The sequence below is a fragment of the Pogona vitticeps genome, chromosome 7, assembly GCF_051106095.1.
Source record: "Pogona vitticeps strain Pit_001003342236 chromosome 7, PviZW2.1, whole genome shotgun sequence".
Taxonomy (NCBI): domain Eukaryota; kingdom Metazoa; phylum Chordata; class Lepidosauria; order Squamata; family Agamidae; genus Pogona; species Pogona vitticeps.
In genome coordinates, this window is record NC_135789.1 from 13,022,205 (window position 1) to 13,038,027 (window position 15,823).

The 15,823-nt window shown below is 55.5% G+C and overlaps 1 protein-coding gene across 8 annotated transcripts in view; it reads left to right on the plus strand.

Annotated features, from left to right (window-relative positions):
- Nucleotides 1–15,823, plus strand: part of ARHGEF18 (Rho/Rac guanine nucleotide exchange factor 18) — a 41,209-nt gene that overhangs the window by 22,734 nt on the left and 2,652 nt on the right. For 4 of the 8 annotated variants that reach the window (XM_072977893.2, XM_078379026.1, XM_078379027.1 and 1 more), the window contains 18 exons: nt 331–394; nt 4,334–4,502; nt 5,564–5,676; nt 6,062–6,202; nt 6,530–6,780; nt 7,092–7,217; nt 8,006–8,123; nt 9,407–9,655; nt 10,271–10,347; nt 10,655–10,833; nt 11,428–11,519; nt 12,119–12,301; nt 12,463–12,603; nt 13,043–13,170; nt 13,656–13,718; nt 13,933–13,980; nt 14,282–14,749; nt 15,376–15,706. In XM_072977893.2, coding sequence (XP_072833994.2) covers nt 331–394; nt 4,334–4,502; nt 5,564–5,676; nt 6,062–6,202; nt 6,530–6,780; nt 7,092–7,217; nt 8,006–8,123; nt 9,407–9,655; nt 10,271–10,347; nt 10,655–10,833; nt 11,428–11,519; nt 12,119–12,301; nt 12,463–12,603; nt 13,043–13,170; nt 13,656–13,718; nt 13,933–13,980; nt 14,282–14,749; nt 15,376–15,706 — 2,941 coding nt within the window. The remainder of the gene's footprint in view (nt 1–330; nt 395–4,333; nt 4,503–5,563; nt 5,677–6,061; nt 6,203–6,529; nt 6,781–7,091; nt 7,218–8,005; nt 8,124–9,406; nt 9,656–10,270; nt 10,348–10,654; nt 10,834–11,427; nt 11,520–12,118; nt 12,302–12,462; nt 12,604–13,042; nt 13,171–13,655; nt 13,719–13,932; nt 13,981–14,281; nt 14,750–15,375; nt 15,707–15,823) is intronic. The other 4 variants (XM_072977895.2, XM_078379028.1, XM_072977896.2 and 1 more) reach the window with 1 other exon arrangement.

Sequence of the window (15,823 nt, forward strand, 5' to 3'; positions counted from 1 at the left end):
GCCTTCAAAGATTTGAGTGCCTCTGCTGCTAGAAAGCTCGGCCACTGGTGGCTCAAGGAAGTGAGCTGGTCTGTATGTTCAGGATGGAGAAACTCCAGCTGAAACCGTCTCTCCTGAACAATCCCAGTCCGGCCCTCTCACCAGCAGCGAGCAGGGCCATAGCCCCTTCCCTATGACACCCATGCTCTGGTGGTCCTTTGGCCTTGGGTTTTGTTTCAATTTTTTTTGCACATCATAAACACCCCATTTTTGTACGGGGGCCAATTCCAGTGTGGGGCTGCGTGTTCCAGTGTGGTGTTCCTCCGTGTCTCTCTTTTCCTTTCTTCATAGCCAAAAGAGTTGCAGCTTTGGCCGGCTGGCTTCCCCTCTTGTGCTCTCCAGACCTCCTGTCCAGGTTGGTGCAAATACAACTGCCACCCCAAACTCCCATCATCCTGCTTCTCATTTCGGCTATCAAAACTACTGTGTTGTGCCTTTTGAAAAATGCCTTTTTAAAATTGGGGGGGGAGGGGGGGTTTGTGGAGCCATCCCTCATCTTCCCTTTTGGTGGAATGATCTGGAATCCTCTGGAAAGCACCTCCTGTCTGTCTCTGTGTGCCAACATTTTTATCCTGCTTTACCCTACCTTGCTGTGAGGCCTCAGAAAAGGGACAGGGAGGGAGATTAAAATCACAGAGCCATGGGAATCAATACGGCTGTTTTCCCCATCGATCGCTCTTCTGCGCCTGTGAAGCAGAAAATAAACTCAGCCAGATAATCTGCTTTTTCTTAAAGCTGTGCCCGGGGATGTGGTCCGATCAACGTTTTTAAAAACGAACGGTTTTGCGGGAGTGGTTCGGAAGAAAATAGAAACAGCCGGCGAGCTTCACAGAGGCCCCAGAGAAGGCAGGGAGGTAGCCGTTTTGGCTTGGGTCCTTCTAAGCACTTTCTTAGAGGTACCCCTAAGTCTTCTCTGAGACCCATATCCCTCTTACACACTTCTCTTTGTGAGGCAGAGGGACTGATTCAGCCAGTCACTCGGGGGAAGCCTGCCTGATGAGGAAAGGTCTTGGCCTCCTTGTGGAAGAAGAGTCATGGGGTGGGGGGGAGCTGGTTTCCAGTGGCAGGGAGTTCCACAGTCTCTGGGAGCAGCCATGGAGAAGGCCCCTCACCTCCAAACTTTCTCCCAGCTTGGATCCCGGCCGTTCTTCTCCCTGTTCTGCCTTTTTAAAAAAATCTTGTTTATCTTTAAAAATATATACCATATTTTCCCGAAAATAAGGCAGGGTCTTACATTAGTTTTTGCTCCAAAAAACGCATTAGGGCTTATTTTCAGAGGATGTTTTATTTCATAGTCATGTCATTTTCTGGTTGCTGCATGGTGGTGGAGGGTGGGGTTTCACTTAACTAGGGCTTATTTTTGGGGTTGGGCTTATATGACGAGCATCCTGAATAATCCTACTAGGGCTTATTTTCAGATCAGGTTAGGTCTTATTTTCAGGGACATAGGGTATATCTTTGGGTTTTTGCTTTTTCCCTGTTCCTGCAGAATTGAGATTCTAACATTTTAACCGCCTGAGCACAAGATGGGTTCCTTTTTGATTCAAAGGCATGAAGTGTATCATTTTTGGGAAGTTTATTTATTCATTTAAATACATTTTTACCTCGCCCCCCCCCCCCCAACAAAGGGTCTAAAGTGGTTTACATCACTGTAGCAGTTTGCAAGTTTGTTACAGAATGGAAATTTTGACAAACATGGGAAGATGAACAGTATCGGTTTACATAATCCTACCTACATTTGTTTGACTTTTGTAGCAACATAAAGTGCGCCGTTGGTAGCTCAGTCAGTTTGTGAAATAGTACGACAGGAGGATTGTTCCCGGTTCCCCCGCAGATACTGAAAACCGCTGATGATAGAGAATGCTGTGATTACATAGCATGGCCTTAGCCTCCCCCTCATGGCCAGTTCTGGGAACATCATTGTTAGAAATATATGTTTGAGGAATTTTCTTTTAATTTTTAAAATATATTTAATATTTTCACACCATGGATAAATGGCGAATACGGATCTGTCAGATGGGAGGGTTTCCTACTGTATATATGTTTATGAAATCCTAAGAATAAAATAAGGCTTAATAATAATAATAACAACGAGGGCCATTGAGTCAGTTCTGACTAACAGCAATGTGTACACGGGTTTTTTCAGGATAGACCAGTCAAGTTTAGTTGTGTGTAAGTAAATCGTGATTTAAAGGGAACTGGATTGAAATCAAGGCTGCCCCGGATTAAATTCTGTAGCAGGCCCGATGCTGTGCCATTCCTGATGTTTAACGAGTCGGTTTGTCCGGAAAGGGGTCTCTGCTGAGGGGGAATACTGGCATGCTCAGGGATGCCCGCAGTTCGGGAGGCCCAGGGGAAAAAACGCTGTATTTGTCCACAAGAGTGGACAAGAGCAGAACTTCTGAACCTGGGGGGAGTGTGTGTGTCTTACGTTGGCCCTCCTGATCTTCAGGGAGGGTGGCAAATCTTTGCCAATTCCTGTTCCTTTGGAGGAAGGGGGTCTGCTTCAGCTGAGATGGATTTGCCCCCAGGTGTGGGGAGCGCTTAGGGAGGGGGCACAAGGGTCTTTTTGACCCCTTGGTTTGGACCATGCACAGGGCGGTACTCGTTCCCAGCACTAAGCCCACCTTCGTCTGCTCTCCAGCCCTGGAAAGCTAAAATAAGAGGCTGTGTGTATGTTGGGGGCAGGCATTGAGGAGGGTGAGAGAGGAGGAAGTGGGGGGAGAAAAAAGACCCTCTTTTATTCTCCCCCTCCCTTTGCTCTGCCATTGGGTTGGAGCCATCTGTTGCGCACAGTTTGGTCTGTGCCAAGAGGCGAGCCACCATCGATCAGGGCTCTCAGCGGTGTGCAGGCTGTGCTAATTGAACTCAGAACTGTCTTGCTCTGCTTTCCCCCACCCTGCTTTTGTGGAGCCTGGAGACAAGGGGGTGGGGGGGTTGTGTGTGTGTCCTTGGGAAGGGCTGAGGCAGGAGGGAGGCGGATGGCTAGGAGGCTAGGAGGAGACGTATCGCCGCTGGCTGGAAAACCTACCGCGAAATAGCCTGGTTTACTCTTACTAGGGCTTTGTGTGTCTTTTAACGGTATTTATTCATTTGAAATACTTTTATCCCACCTTTCTCCTTAAAAGGACCCCTCGGAGCTTTTTAGTTAGGGTTTTAGGCAGTGGTCCCGTTTTCCCCAGCCTCGGAATGCTCGTCACTTCCCCTTGGGAGGTCACGGGGCCCGTTGTCGTACTGCTCAAGCAGCTGGGAAGTTTTTCCCCGCTGAGATTCATCCGAAATCAGGCTTCCTGTCGGCTGAGCCCATCAGGATGTGTCCTGCCCTCTGGGAGGGTCAGGGACGGAGCGGCACCCCTTCCTCTATCCAGATGGGTGTCCCACCAGTTATGGGCTTGTGGACCCCCTTCTGACTCAGCATCCCTGGTCTCTTCCCCCCCAACCCCTCCCCCAAAGGATCCTTACCCACAGTGGCAAGAAGAAGGCACCGAATCATCTGTTTCTCAGATCAGCCCATTTTGGAAACCAGCTGGTTAAACCTCGAAGCATGAATTCAATTTCTTCACCATTGATTAGCTGTTTCTAAGTGGCTTCTAACAGCAGCCCTACCGAGGTGGGCTTGATCCGGCTTAATGAGGCTCGGGGGAGCCCTGCCTGTGGAGTCCCCAGAGGCGAGTCGTTGCAGCACCCACCCATTGGGTCTTGGGAAGGTTTCAGGGGGAGGGTGGTGGTGGACGGCTTCCCTCTCCTCTGCCCTGATCCTTCCCCTGACACGAGACGTTTTCTGCCGGTGTGGAAGGGTGCGAATCATGATGGGCTGCCAGTCCCGGTGGCGCTTTCCCTTCTTCGGCTCAACGAGATACTTTTGTCATTTCCAAAGCAGCTGCAGGCTCAGTGGGGACCCGTTGCCTCCCCTTTTCCACCTGCTGCTGGCTTAGCCGATACCGAGCGCTTACGGAGCGTCCGCTCTGTCACCTCTCTGGACACTTCTAGAAGGATCGCAGGGCGCTATAAAGGCAGCGCGCGCCCCGGCCGTTCGGCAGCCGGCTGGCCACCATGGGGAACACCCACTCGAAGGGTGGCGAGGGGGCCGGCGATGCGGCCCCCTCGGAACTAGTCTTCCGCGGCTCCTTCTCCAACCGGTGGAACGAGAGCGTCTTCTCGGAGAACGAGCTGCTGACTTCGAAAATCCTCTTGGCCCTCCGTCCACGGGCAGAGAGCCCCCGGGCCCTGCGGTCGGGCGGGCTGCCGTTCGGCCCCCGGTTCCTGAGCACCCACTCTCTCTTTGCCTCGGTAGTTTCCTCGCTCAAGGAGCAGAGCCCCCGCGCCGCCTTCCTGGGGTCCGATGGCGCCCCCCCGGGCCTGCCCCGGTCTCTCGGCATGACGATCGTGCAGAGGGGAGCTTCGCCGTCTCCGCTGAGCACTGCCGCCCCATCTGCCTCCACTGCGGCCGCTGGTCAGCTCGGGTGAGTAGGGGTCGTCGCCGCCATCTCCGGATCCCACCTTGGGAGAGAATAGGGAGATCCTTTGACAGAGCCCTGGACTGTTTCTCCATCAGCGTCAGTCTCTCTCTTTCTCTCTCATATTTGCTCTCTTTTTTCTGGAGAGACAAAGGTGTGTGTGTGTTTCTGTATTGAAGGCTCCCCTCTCTCCCTAGACACAGAAAGGGGGTCTCCCTTTCCCAGTCTGAAACCGAGGCTAAGCGTATCAGGGTTTATAGAGCATTAGCTATGTGTTTGCTTCCCAAAAACTGGCTCTTTGTTGACACCCTGGTTTGATCTTTCGAGTACCGAGAACGGCGGTCGACACGTGGGTCCGTATGTGATCAGGGAGGCCCAAGGGAACCGTGTCTCTTTTTTTTAACATGTCTGGGGCTGCTTTTTTTCTTTCCCGTTTGGCGGTGGGGAAAAGTGTCCCTTCCCGTGGGGGCTTCAGCTGGAGCCCCAGAGGCCCCTGGTAGCAGCACCGGAGGGAGTTGTGGCAAAAACATCGGCTTTTAGTCACCTGTGGAGTTTGTAGCAGGGTTTGTGTGAGGAGCAACCAGCAGATAGGAGGCCGAGAAGGGGAGGGAGGGCAGCTTGGTGGAGGCAGCTGGCCCTGGGTTCAACCCCTGGCCATGTTGCTGCCCCAGCCTCTGCTGGTCCAGATATTGAGGGGGTCCGGCTGCCCCTTCTTGTTGGGCTGCATCCTCAAAGAGGATTGCTTAGGGGTGGGGTGGGGGTCTCCTAATTAGGTGCCCTCGCTCCCCTCCCCAGGCTTGTATCATGGCTTTGGGGACCCTGCCCTTAAGATCTGGAAAGGAGGCTGCTCTGTTTCCTCCCAGGCTCTGCCTGTGTTGAGGCGACGAGGCTTCTCCTGCCATGAACCCAAGATAAGACTTCGAGGCTCAAGCAAGCCTCCTTCCTTCCCGAAAGCGTGGCTTCCAGTTCACAGGGTGGGTGTGGGTGTGGGTGTTGCAGCCGTGGCTCCGTCCGTTTTGGCCCAGTGGAGGAACTGATTCGTCCTATGTTTTCCTCTGGCCCTTCAGGCTTCCTGCGGGAGAGATGGATGAAGCCGACGCGGGTGTCCTCCGGCTCAAACCGCCCTCAGACGATGTCGTCTCCCTGGCCCCCTCGACCACGGAATCCCTCTTCGTGGAGGGTAAGCAGCCGGGGCTGGACTTGTCTGCCTGGAGGGCAGGCCTGTTGCCCGCCGTGCCTTGAGGAAGGGAGCAGAGGTTGTGCGAAAAGGAAGTGCCAGCAGTTTGGGGGGGGGGAGCCCGTCCAGCCTTCCGCCGGCGCCAGAGCGGAGTTCAGGTTAAGCAGCAGGAGAAGCTCACCTCCCCTCTCAGCTGTGGCCTGAAAATATCTGCTCCTCAGGACCACATTATCAGCCCCTGATGGTGGGGGGGGGGGGGAATAAATCCCTTGCCATGGATTTAGGCTGGCGTCCCAGGGCAGCTCCGTGGAGGTCGTATGTGGTCTGAAAAGGTGGTTGTGCCAATCTCGGTGGCTGTGTCAACAAGCGGCTGCCGTTCTCTTTCCAGATGCCCAGTTGGCCTCCTTGCGGAATGAGCTGGAAACGGATGCCCGGGAGTTTGAGGCCCCGTCCTGGAGCCTGGCTGTGGAACCATCCTACGCGAAGAAACAGGAGCGAGAGGTCCTTAAGAGGCAGGACGTGATTTACGGTAAACCCTCACGGCTTGGTTCCAGCAAGCCCGAGGCACTTCCTTTATTTGTTAAACGGACCGCAGCCCTTAAGGTTCTGTGGAAGGACTCTGGTGGGGAGAGAAGCTTGACTTCCTTCGGCGGAGCTCCACAAAATTCTCAGGGGGTGGGTGGGTGGCGGCGGGGCGGCTGCTGGCAATCTCTGAATGAAAAGTTCCCTTTGGGAGCCATGGCTTTTATATCATGAATCTGAGAATGGCAGACCTGGAAGGGGGGGGGGACCCTCTGGAGGATTCGAACTCCCAGCTGCCCGCCAGAAACCTAAACCACGGAGCTCCTCCTTCCAGAACTGATGCAGACCGAGATGCACCACGTCCGGACGCTGAAGATCATGCTGAAGGTCTACTCCCGAGCCATGCGGGAGGAGCTGCAGTTCGGTCACGCCGCCATCCACCACCTCTTCCCCTGCGTGGACGAGCTGCTGGAGCTGCACGGGGCCTTCCTGGGCCGGCTGAAGGAGCGCCGGAAGGAGGCCCTGGAGGAAGGGAGCGAGCGGAACTACGTCATCCAGAATATCGGGGACCTCCTGGTCCAGCAGGTGGGAGCCGGCGTTGTGGAGGGTGTGTGTGTGTGTGTGTGTGTTTCTCCAGCCTTCTCCCCAGCACAGTGGAGGACTTCCCTCCTTCATTTCCAATGATGACGTTACCAGGACTGGCCATAAGAGGGGGCCAGAGTCCACACTATATATAGCATTTGCTATGAAAACAGCGTTTGCTCTAACCTGTCTTTTTCAGCATCCACTGTAAGGGGGGTGGGCTTGGAACCAATCCCCCACAGATACTGCAGTCCCTCCAAACAGCAAAGATGTAAATGAACCCACACCCTCTTTCCCTGTGTTTTTCGACACAGTTTTCAGGCGAGACAGGAGAGAGGGTGAGGGAAACCTATGGCCTCTTCTGCAGCAGCCATGGGGAGGCCGTGAGCCACTACAAGGAGCTGATGCAGCAAAGCAAGAAGTTCCAAAACTTGATCAAGGTAAAGGGGAGCAAAAGGAAGCAAGAGAATCCAGCGGGGGTGTGTGTGTGTGTGTGTCTGTTTTGTTGGGTCTCATCCTGCTCCACCAAGACTCTTAAGCATTTAGCAAAGGACAGCCACGTGGGTGCAGGAGGGGAAGGAACAGGAGAAAAGAGGGGGGAATGGAATGGTAGCATGTTTTCTTCTGTGGTAAACCTGGCAAATTTGGAGGGTCGTAGAGTGAAATCTCCTCCTCCCAATGAGCCATGAGCTGTGTTACCCCCTCCTGCGAGAACCCAAATAACGGCTCCGCCCCCCCTTCTCACTATAACCAAAATAAGGAGCATACGGAGGGCCTCCATCTTGATTTAGAGAAGACTGGTGGTTTTTTTGAACATCACTCTCCAGGTTTTTTTTAAAGGGGAGGGCCTCCCCGGCTTGGTCTCCAGGTGCCCCAGAAATAGGTACGGACTGCTTAGGACAACATGGGCTGTACCCTGAAAAAGTCACTCCTGGGGTGGGAAGCTTCTGTGGTTTTTAGAGCCTGCTTCGTGCCTCAGACACAGGGAAATCTGTGGTGATCAGTCATTCTACAGTCCAAGCACCAGGAGATTCTCCTCCTCCTCCTTGGAGAAGACAAAAGAGACCTTAGGTGTGGAAATCAAAACTTGTCCCTCTGTCTGGAGACGAAAACTTTTTTTCCTGGCATCGGAGCAGGTGAAGGAGGACAGGCCTGGCTCGTTCCCAGGCTCTGTTTTCCATGGCTGGGAGGGAGCCCTCCTCTCACGCCCCCATGTCTTGTTTCGTAGAGAATCAGCAATTCTTCCATTGTGAGGCGGCTTGGCGTGCAGGAGTGCAACCTCTTGGTCACCCAGCGCATCATGAAGTACCCGGTCTTGGTGGAACGGATCCTGCAGAACACCGAAGGTGTGTGGCTTGGCCGGCTGAGGGGAGGGTCTCTCTTGTTGTTCCTTTGGGGGGGGCTGTGGACCTTTACCGGGTGGCCTTAGGCCCAGGGGGGCGGGCGGTAATACAGGGACTAGAAAGCCATGTCTGGTGGATCATCGACCCCCTCTCCCCTGCAGAAGACAAAACGTGAAAAGGATTTTGACAGAGGATTCCTCTGGGCAGCAATTCTACTCCCCACCCCCGGAATTGCTTTGGGTGCCTTCTGCTCTGGGCCATTCGAAGCACATGTTTTCTGTGCCCCTCGGCAACCCTGCCAGCCTCCCCCAGGCCGAGATACCTTTTTGAGTTTGTGTCACAAATGCAGCCCCAGACCATCAGATCAATCTTTCTCTGAGGATCAAAGAATCAGTCTTTATGTGGCTGCAATAATTCCAGCCCCTACCGGCTTATCAGTTTCTGTAAACTTTATTTATCTGCACTGCTTCTGTGTTTCATATGAATAAAATATTTATAAGTGCATATACTGAAAGATGTATGAAAACTGAAGCTGTGGGCCAACCCTTAAGTCAGATGTACAGGCACAAAGTATCTTTTAAGAATAAAAAAAAAAGAACGACAAATATGTTTTAACAAACACGCCTGATGAAGTGGACTTGTCCACGAAAGCTCACGTTAAAAAAATATAAAAGTTAGTCTTTAAGGTGCCATCACGGTTTTGCTTCCCCCCATTTTTTATTTCTATTTTGCCTTTATCTACTACGTTTTAAGTGACATGATAAGAATGTAAAAGCTTACCGCTTTAAAGTCGGAGAACAGATCTCTACGACCTATCCTTTAAAAGCAAAAAAGCAGTATAACTTATTCAAGTTCTCAGAACAAGAATATATGAAGTGAAAAGCATTTCTTCAAAGCCTCACAGTTCTTAAGAATAAAAACAGAGTGAAGAAAACAGCTTCCTTCACCTCTCAGCATATGCTTGCTTGCTTGCTTGCTTGCTTGCTTGCTTGCTTGCTTGCTTGCTTGCTTGCTTGCACGCGCGCACCCCAATTCTCAAGGCTCACCCCAGCCAGAGCGATTAAAATCTATGCAAATGATTCCCGGGATCTTGTGAACGCTTTGCAAACTTACATTTCCAGGATTTGCTCGCTCATCAATTTAGGCAGTCCAGTTTTGCCGACCGGGTCTGTGGCAGAGCTTGAGGGGGGACGGAAGACAAACCCGGACCTTTGGGATTTGCCCGCACGGCGTGAAATCGTTTTCTTTCCCTCACGCGTGTCGCTTTGCGGCGTCTCCCTTTTCAGCTGGCACCAAAGAGTACGAGGACCTGACCCAGGCCCTGGCGCTCATCAAGGAGGCCATCACGGCCGTGGATGCTAAGGTGGACGAGAGCGAGAAGGGCCAGCGCCTCCGGGAGATCGCCACCAAGATGGAGCTGAAGTCATCGGGCAAGTTCAAGAATGGCCTCGTCTTCCACAAAGAGGACATGCTGCGGCGGCGCCTCCTGGGGGATGGGATGCTGTTCCTGAAAGCCGCCTCGGGGCGCCTGAAAGGTGGGCTTCCCTCCCCCCCAAAGCTTTTCTCTCGAGGAGGCCCTGGACTCTGCCAAGCCCCTCGAGAGGTGCCCCCCCCCCCGGCCCGGCTTCACCTGGTCTTGTCCAAGCAAGCTGAGAACAGCGGTTTCTTTCCAGATGGTTTTTGGAAAGCTTTGCTGGATCAAATGGTAGAGTTAAAGGGTTGGGTTTGTAAACAAATCCTGTACCGTCCTGGTTCCCCCTCTGTGAGTTGGACACCAGACTTTTAAGAAAAAGATGCTGGCAAACTGGAGCAAGTCTAGAGAAAGGGGAACGAGGGGAGGATCAGGGAAAAGAAAGGCGCACAAAGACACGCACCCCCTTCTGAGGTGGGCGGTTCTGTTTTCGAACAGTCCTTGCCATCTCCTTGCATTCACCTGCACGTCCTTGTTTTTCTGTCGTTCGAATCTCTTCGGTCCTGCCCTGGAGCTGTGGAAAAACAAGCCGATCTTCCTCTCTCTTCCGCAGGATGGCCCCCTCGGTGGCCGGAAGACTTAGGAAGAAACAGAGGAGCTTTTTTAGAGCCCCACGGTGTTTTCCTTCTTTTTCACATTATTCTTTCTCTCTCTTCTCTCTCTTGTTTTCTTCTGGCAGATGTCCTGGCCGTGCTGCTGACAGACGTGCTTCTGTTGCTGCAAGAAAAAGACCAGAAGTACATGTTTGCCTCCGTGGTAGGTGGCTGTTCCTCCTGGCAGAGCCTCTGGGGTGGGCGTTCGCTCATCCCGGCAGACCCTGGATTTTTCCGGGCTCGGCGCCTGTCCGGAAAACTTCCACAAGTTCTTGGCCTCCTGGGCTCCCCCTCCTTGTGTGCTTGCTCTGAGTAGATGGCTGTGCAGAAGACAGCACGGCAGAAAGACCCACTAGATCGCTCAGAGGTTGAGTGCCCCTCTATTACAGTCCCCTCCTCCACCCCGCTTGGCTCGCTCTTGCTGGAAGCAGCCAAACGCTGACAGTCCTGGCGCGGCTCTTCCTCCGCAGGACTCCAAGCCCCCTGTGATCTCTCTGCAAAAGCTGATCGTCCGGGAAGTGGCCAACGAGGAGCGGGCCATGTTCCTGATCAGCGCCTCCTTGAAAGGGCCGGAGATGTATGAGATCCACACCAACTCCAAGGAGGAGAGGAACATTTGGATGGAGCAGATCCGCCGGGCGGTGGAGAGGTGAGTGGATGAAGGGAGGTGCAGGACGGTTGTGAGGAGGGCAGTGTGCGCACATCAGTCCTTTGCCCCTTAAGTGCTTCGTGGAGAAGGTCCCAACCCAAAGGGCTGCAAGGGTGCCTGAGAACGCCGCCTGGAGAGGACGTGGGCCTCCCATGGTGGGACCTCCCTCTGCGGTTTGGCTGCACGATCCATGAAGGGCTTGTGCCGCAACCAGGGAAGGGGTGTTCCCTGAAGCTCACCCTTTGCAGGGGGCCTGTAGGGGGTCCAACGAAAGGCACCCTTTGTAGGATTAGACCGTTCCCCAACTGCTTCCAGAAGACCATGCTGGGCTTTTTTGGAGGCTTCCGAACCCCAGTTGCTTTTTTTCCTGTCGAGCCAAAGAAAGGCTGGGGGGAGAGGGGGGGTCTAGAGAAACAGGTGGGTGGGATGCCATGCGTCCCACTTTGCCCCCCCCCCCCGTGCTGTAACCAGTGTGCCACTGGCTCCATCACCCCCAGATCAAGCACTGGTAGGGGGGCAGAGAAAGGAAGAATGAAGGGGGGGCTCAGACTTGACCAGTACCCTTCCCCCCCCCCCAAAAAAATGCCTCTGCAGCTGCCCGGACGAGGAGGATGGGATCCTGGCTGACCCCGAGGAGGAGCGGAAGCAGGTGGAAACCAGAGCGGCGAAGCTGAAGGAGTTCCAAGGTACGACGGCCTTTTCTCTTGGAGGACCAAGGAAGGGGTGAGACAGGGAAGAGGAGGAGGAGCGTTGCCCAAGCTCTCCCCCTTCCAACCAAAGCACACCCCTGCGGGGAAGGCCAGGCTGGAAGAGAAGGGTGGGGTCGTGGGTTTAAAATCTCAGCAGGGCCTCGGGCCTGGAAGTGCCGAACAGAGTTGAGCTCTGCTGTTTCCCCTTCAGTTTGCACCAGGTGGCTTCCCGTAGTGAAGAAAGAGCACTAAAGTACTAAGAACGGATGTAATGGTGGTTTATGCAATACAGTAGGATTCTGGTAACCACAGGATCTGTATCCGCTGATTCACTTCTCTGTGGTCTAATTAAAATATAAAAAGAATCCCCCAAATATGTAGGAAGTTATCAGAACTGGCCACAAGAGGGAGCCAGAGACCACGCAATGTACAGTAGATAGAGCCTTCGCTGTTATAATGGTGTTTGCTGTAATCCACATTTTTCTGCTTAGGACCCCAACCCGCACGAATATGGGGGTCCTGCGGTCGTTTCCGTCATACCTGCCTGAACGTCTCTGAGGCTCACCTGCCCTCCTCCCTTCCTCTTGCTCCTCCAGAGCTCCTGAGCACAAAAGATGACCTGATCGTGCAAAGCCTCAACGAGAAGCAGCAGATCTACCTGCAGATGGCGGAGATGAACGGCTTCGAGGACCCCGCCTCCCGTTCCCGGCTCATCATCCGAGCAGAGTCCCCTGAGAGCCTGCAGGGGGAAGCCCTCTTGAAGCAGGCCGTGAGGGAAGGTGGGTCTCCAAAGAAGGTTTCCCTGGCAGACCAGCCAAGAAGCAGCAACCTGCCTCCTGCAGGGAGAGGGGGGCCCTTGTCCTCTTCTGCCCCCCCCCCACTTCTCCTCTGCTCTCCTGCTCTCTGGCTGCTGCTGAACCCGTCTTCTCTCTCCTCCTAGTGGAGAGCCTCCAGAGCCTGATCTTCAACCCCCTGGGCAGCAGCACAAGCTCTCGTCCGGATGATGCCTGCGGATCTGGCCCCCTGAGGCGGGCCGAGACCTTCGGGGGATATGACAGTGCCACGACTGGCCCAGCGAAAGGTAAGCCGTGGCTGGTTTTGGAGGCGGGAGCCTGGTCTGGGGAATTGGCAAGGAGAACTCCCTGAAAGGAAAGATCTGGTCGGTGGCCAAGAAAGAAGAGGCTAAAGTGGCCCATTCACTGCCCAAGCCCTGCGGGGCCTCCGAAAACTGTGTCCGGTGAAGGAGCCCCTCTCCATTCTTCCCGGAATGGGCCAAAACACCTCCTCCAGGAGTGCCGGCCCAAGGAGGAGAGTCAGGGACCAGCCGAGTACCTCTTTGTCCAAAGGACGAACTGCTGAAACCTGATGGTTCATGTCCCTCTCTAATCTGTCGGGACCCTGGCAGCCTTTCTCTGTCCGTGTCCTTTTGGGGCAAACCTCACAGAGGGGCCTCTTCACGCTGAGGGAGGGTTGGGTGGCTCTCCAAGCGCCGACGGCTTCCTCGCTCACCTCTTTTTCAGCCAGCAGCTTCAGGAAGAAGGTCTGTAGCGGGGAACCGCGTCTCCGGGATCGCCGAGGCCTCCTGACCGGCTCGGAACTGCTGCTGCTTCAGGAGCTCCCTTCCGCTGGGGACGAAGGGGGGCGTGGGGTACGTGGTGTCCACCCTCTGCCCCCTTCTTCTCCTCTCCCTCCTTCCTGGCCTCTTTGGAGCTGCTCCCCAGCCTGCCTGGGAGAGGGCCGGGAAAGGGGCTCGCTCAGAGGAGCCTCTTCCCGGCGGACCGCGTCGGCTCTGCCCGCCACACCACCCACGGACATGGGCCGCCGTGCGCGCGGACGTTGATGTTCCACGTTCATTAAGAATTTGCTCCAGCCCGGAGTTTCATTCCGGTTTTGCTAGGAAGAAGAGAACCCTTCTGGACAAACCCCTGTTCTCGGGACTGGTATGGACCCCTTGTTCCGTTGGTATTCATCTTGACGCTCCTGAAGTTTCAGCAGAAATACTCAATATTTTAGCACTGGGGCGAGAAATCGGCTTTTTTCCCTCCTCCTTTATTTTCTTTTTTCCTTTGTCGGTTTAGGTAAAAGAAAAAGAAAGCAACCCTGTGTTTTTTCTCTGTCCTTGTTTTTTGGTAGGGTGATAACGGGAAACTAGAGCAGAGCAACAGTTTTCACCCCATTTTGGAGACAGAGATGGAGGTACTGGTGTGTCTTTGTTTCTCTTACGGGTGAGCCTGCCTGCAAAGCCCATTGACGCTCTGGCAGGGGAAGGGAGAGGGCAGGTGGGGGTTCCCACAAGGAAAATAAAACCTGGCAGGGTTGACTCCAGACTGGGGGCGTCAGGCTGGCAGGGTTCATGGTGAGGGTGGCTTTGCCGACCTCTCCCCAACGTGGGTCCCGTGTCTTTTCTCAGCTCGCCCAAAGGATCCAGACCCTCGCGCAGCTGCTCCTCAGCCTCCAGGTAAGCGGCCGCCTCTTCCCCAACCCCGGGAGTGGTTTGGCTTTCAAGGAATGGTTTTTTTCCACCCCTTTTTGGTAGGCAGGAATTTTTTTGGGGGGGTGACGGTGGGTAAGGCAGGATGGAGGCTTGAGCAGAGAAGAGGGAAGCGCCCTCTCGCCAAAGACTGAAAAGCCCTTGGGTTGTGGTCCAGTGAAAAGGATGTGATTGTGAACCATGGTGCTTCCCTTCATGACGTGTCTTCCCGGTCTGCCTCTTGGGGACGGGGTGCCTCCTCCATCCTTCTCGTCCTCTCTTCCCCCAGGCGGTGATGGCCCAGCAGGAGAGCTACGCGGAGACGCAGCGCAGCGCCTTCCTGGACCGGGAGCGACAGTTCCGCCTGCAGTCGACACGCGGCAACCTACTGCTGGAGCAGGAGCGCCAGCGCAACTTCGAGAAGCAGCGCCAGGAGCTGGCCAGCGTCCAGCGGCTGCAGGGGCAGCTGAAGGCTGAACAGCAGCGGTGGGAGCAGGAGCGGGCACGCCGGCGGCGGGAGATGGAGGTGGCCGAGGCCCGGCTGCAGGAGCAGGAGAAGGAGGGCCGCCGGCTGCAGGAGCGCCTGCGGGAGGACCGGGAGGAGCTGGAGCGCCAGCGGGAGGCCTACCAGCACGACCTGGAGCGGCTGCGGGAGGCCCAACGGGCCGTGGAGAAGGAGCGTGAGCGCCTGGAGCACCACCGGAGGATCAAGAAGCAGCACACGGTCTCCGGGACCTTCTCCCCAGAGATGGGCCACGTGAGTGCCCGACACCATCGCCACCACACACACACACGTGGTCCAGCCAAGGCAGGAGGGGAGCCCCCGCCCCGTGGATGCGGTGTCTCCGGAGATCCAGAGACCGAGTGGTTGGGCCGAAATGGAGCAGTGCTCCTGCCTTTCCTTTGGGGCCATTTGGGAGGGGGGTCAAGCAGCCCGGCCCCAAAGCTGCCGAGGCCGGCCGCATCCATCCCGCCACCTTCCAGAGCAGGGAGTCCCAAACTTTGGCTCTACAGAGATTTGGGCTTCACGTCCTTGAACTCAGGAAACTAAGGGAGCCACAGCCGAAGGTCTCAACGTGGGAAAGGCCATGAAGTGCAAAGCGGGTTTTTGCACCCTCTGCGGTGGGTGGGGGTGAGAGGAGCCTAGCTCAGCTCTCGGGAGGAAGCGAGGAGGAAGAGACACCTGAGGTGGTGAAGAGCGGGGTTTAGTTTTCAGGGGTCGGTAAGGGCGAGGGTTTGGCCGAAAGCTGGAAGATCTCCATCCTTCCGTTCGGGTCTCCTTGGGTTCTCCTCCAGCGCTGTGGGGGGGGGGGGCTGGGGGCCCTCCCCTCCCCACAGGCCCCATCTCAGGAGGCGTAACCTGGACTCTTTTCCTCCCCTCAGGCGCACACCTTGAGCCACTCGGTCAGCTTCAATGGGGAAGCCCTGGAAGGCGGGGCGCTCTGTGGGCGTGCCAGCGTCGGGGGGAACGAGTACCTGGAGAGGGCCGAGCCGGGCCGCCGGGACAGCGCCGCCCTGGAGCCAGGAGCCCGCCCTGTGCCAGGCCTCAAGAACGAGGTGCCCATCCACCTCCTGAGCGCCACCAACCAGATCCAGAAGCAGGCGGCTGTCCAGCAGCAGATCCCCACCAAGCTGGCCACCTTCACCAAGGGGAGCAAGGAGAAAGGGCCGAAAGGGTCCCGGGGCCTGGCCTCCCACCGGACAGACAGCTCAGGTGAGTGAGTCCCGCTCTCTGCAAGCGGTCCTCCCTTCCATGGCGGTTCGGAGCCTTTCTTCCTCTCCCTCTTCCTGGAACGCTTTTCCTCATCCAAAAGGACCCCCGGTGTCGGCG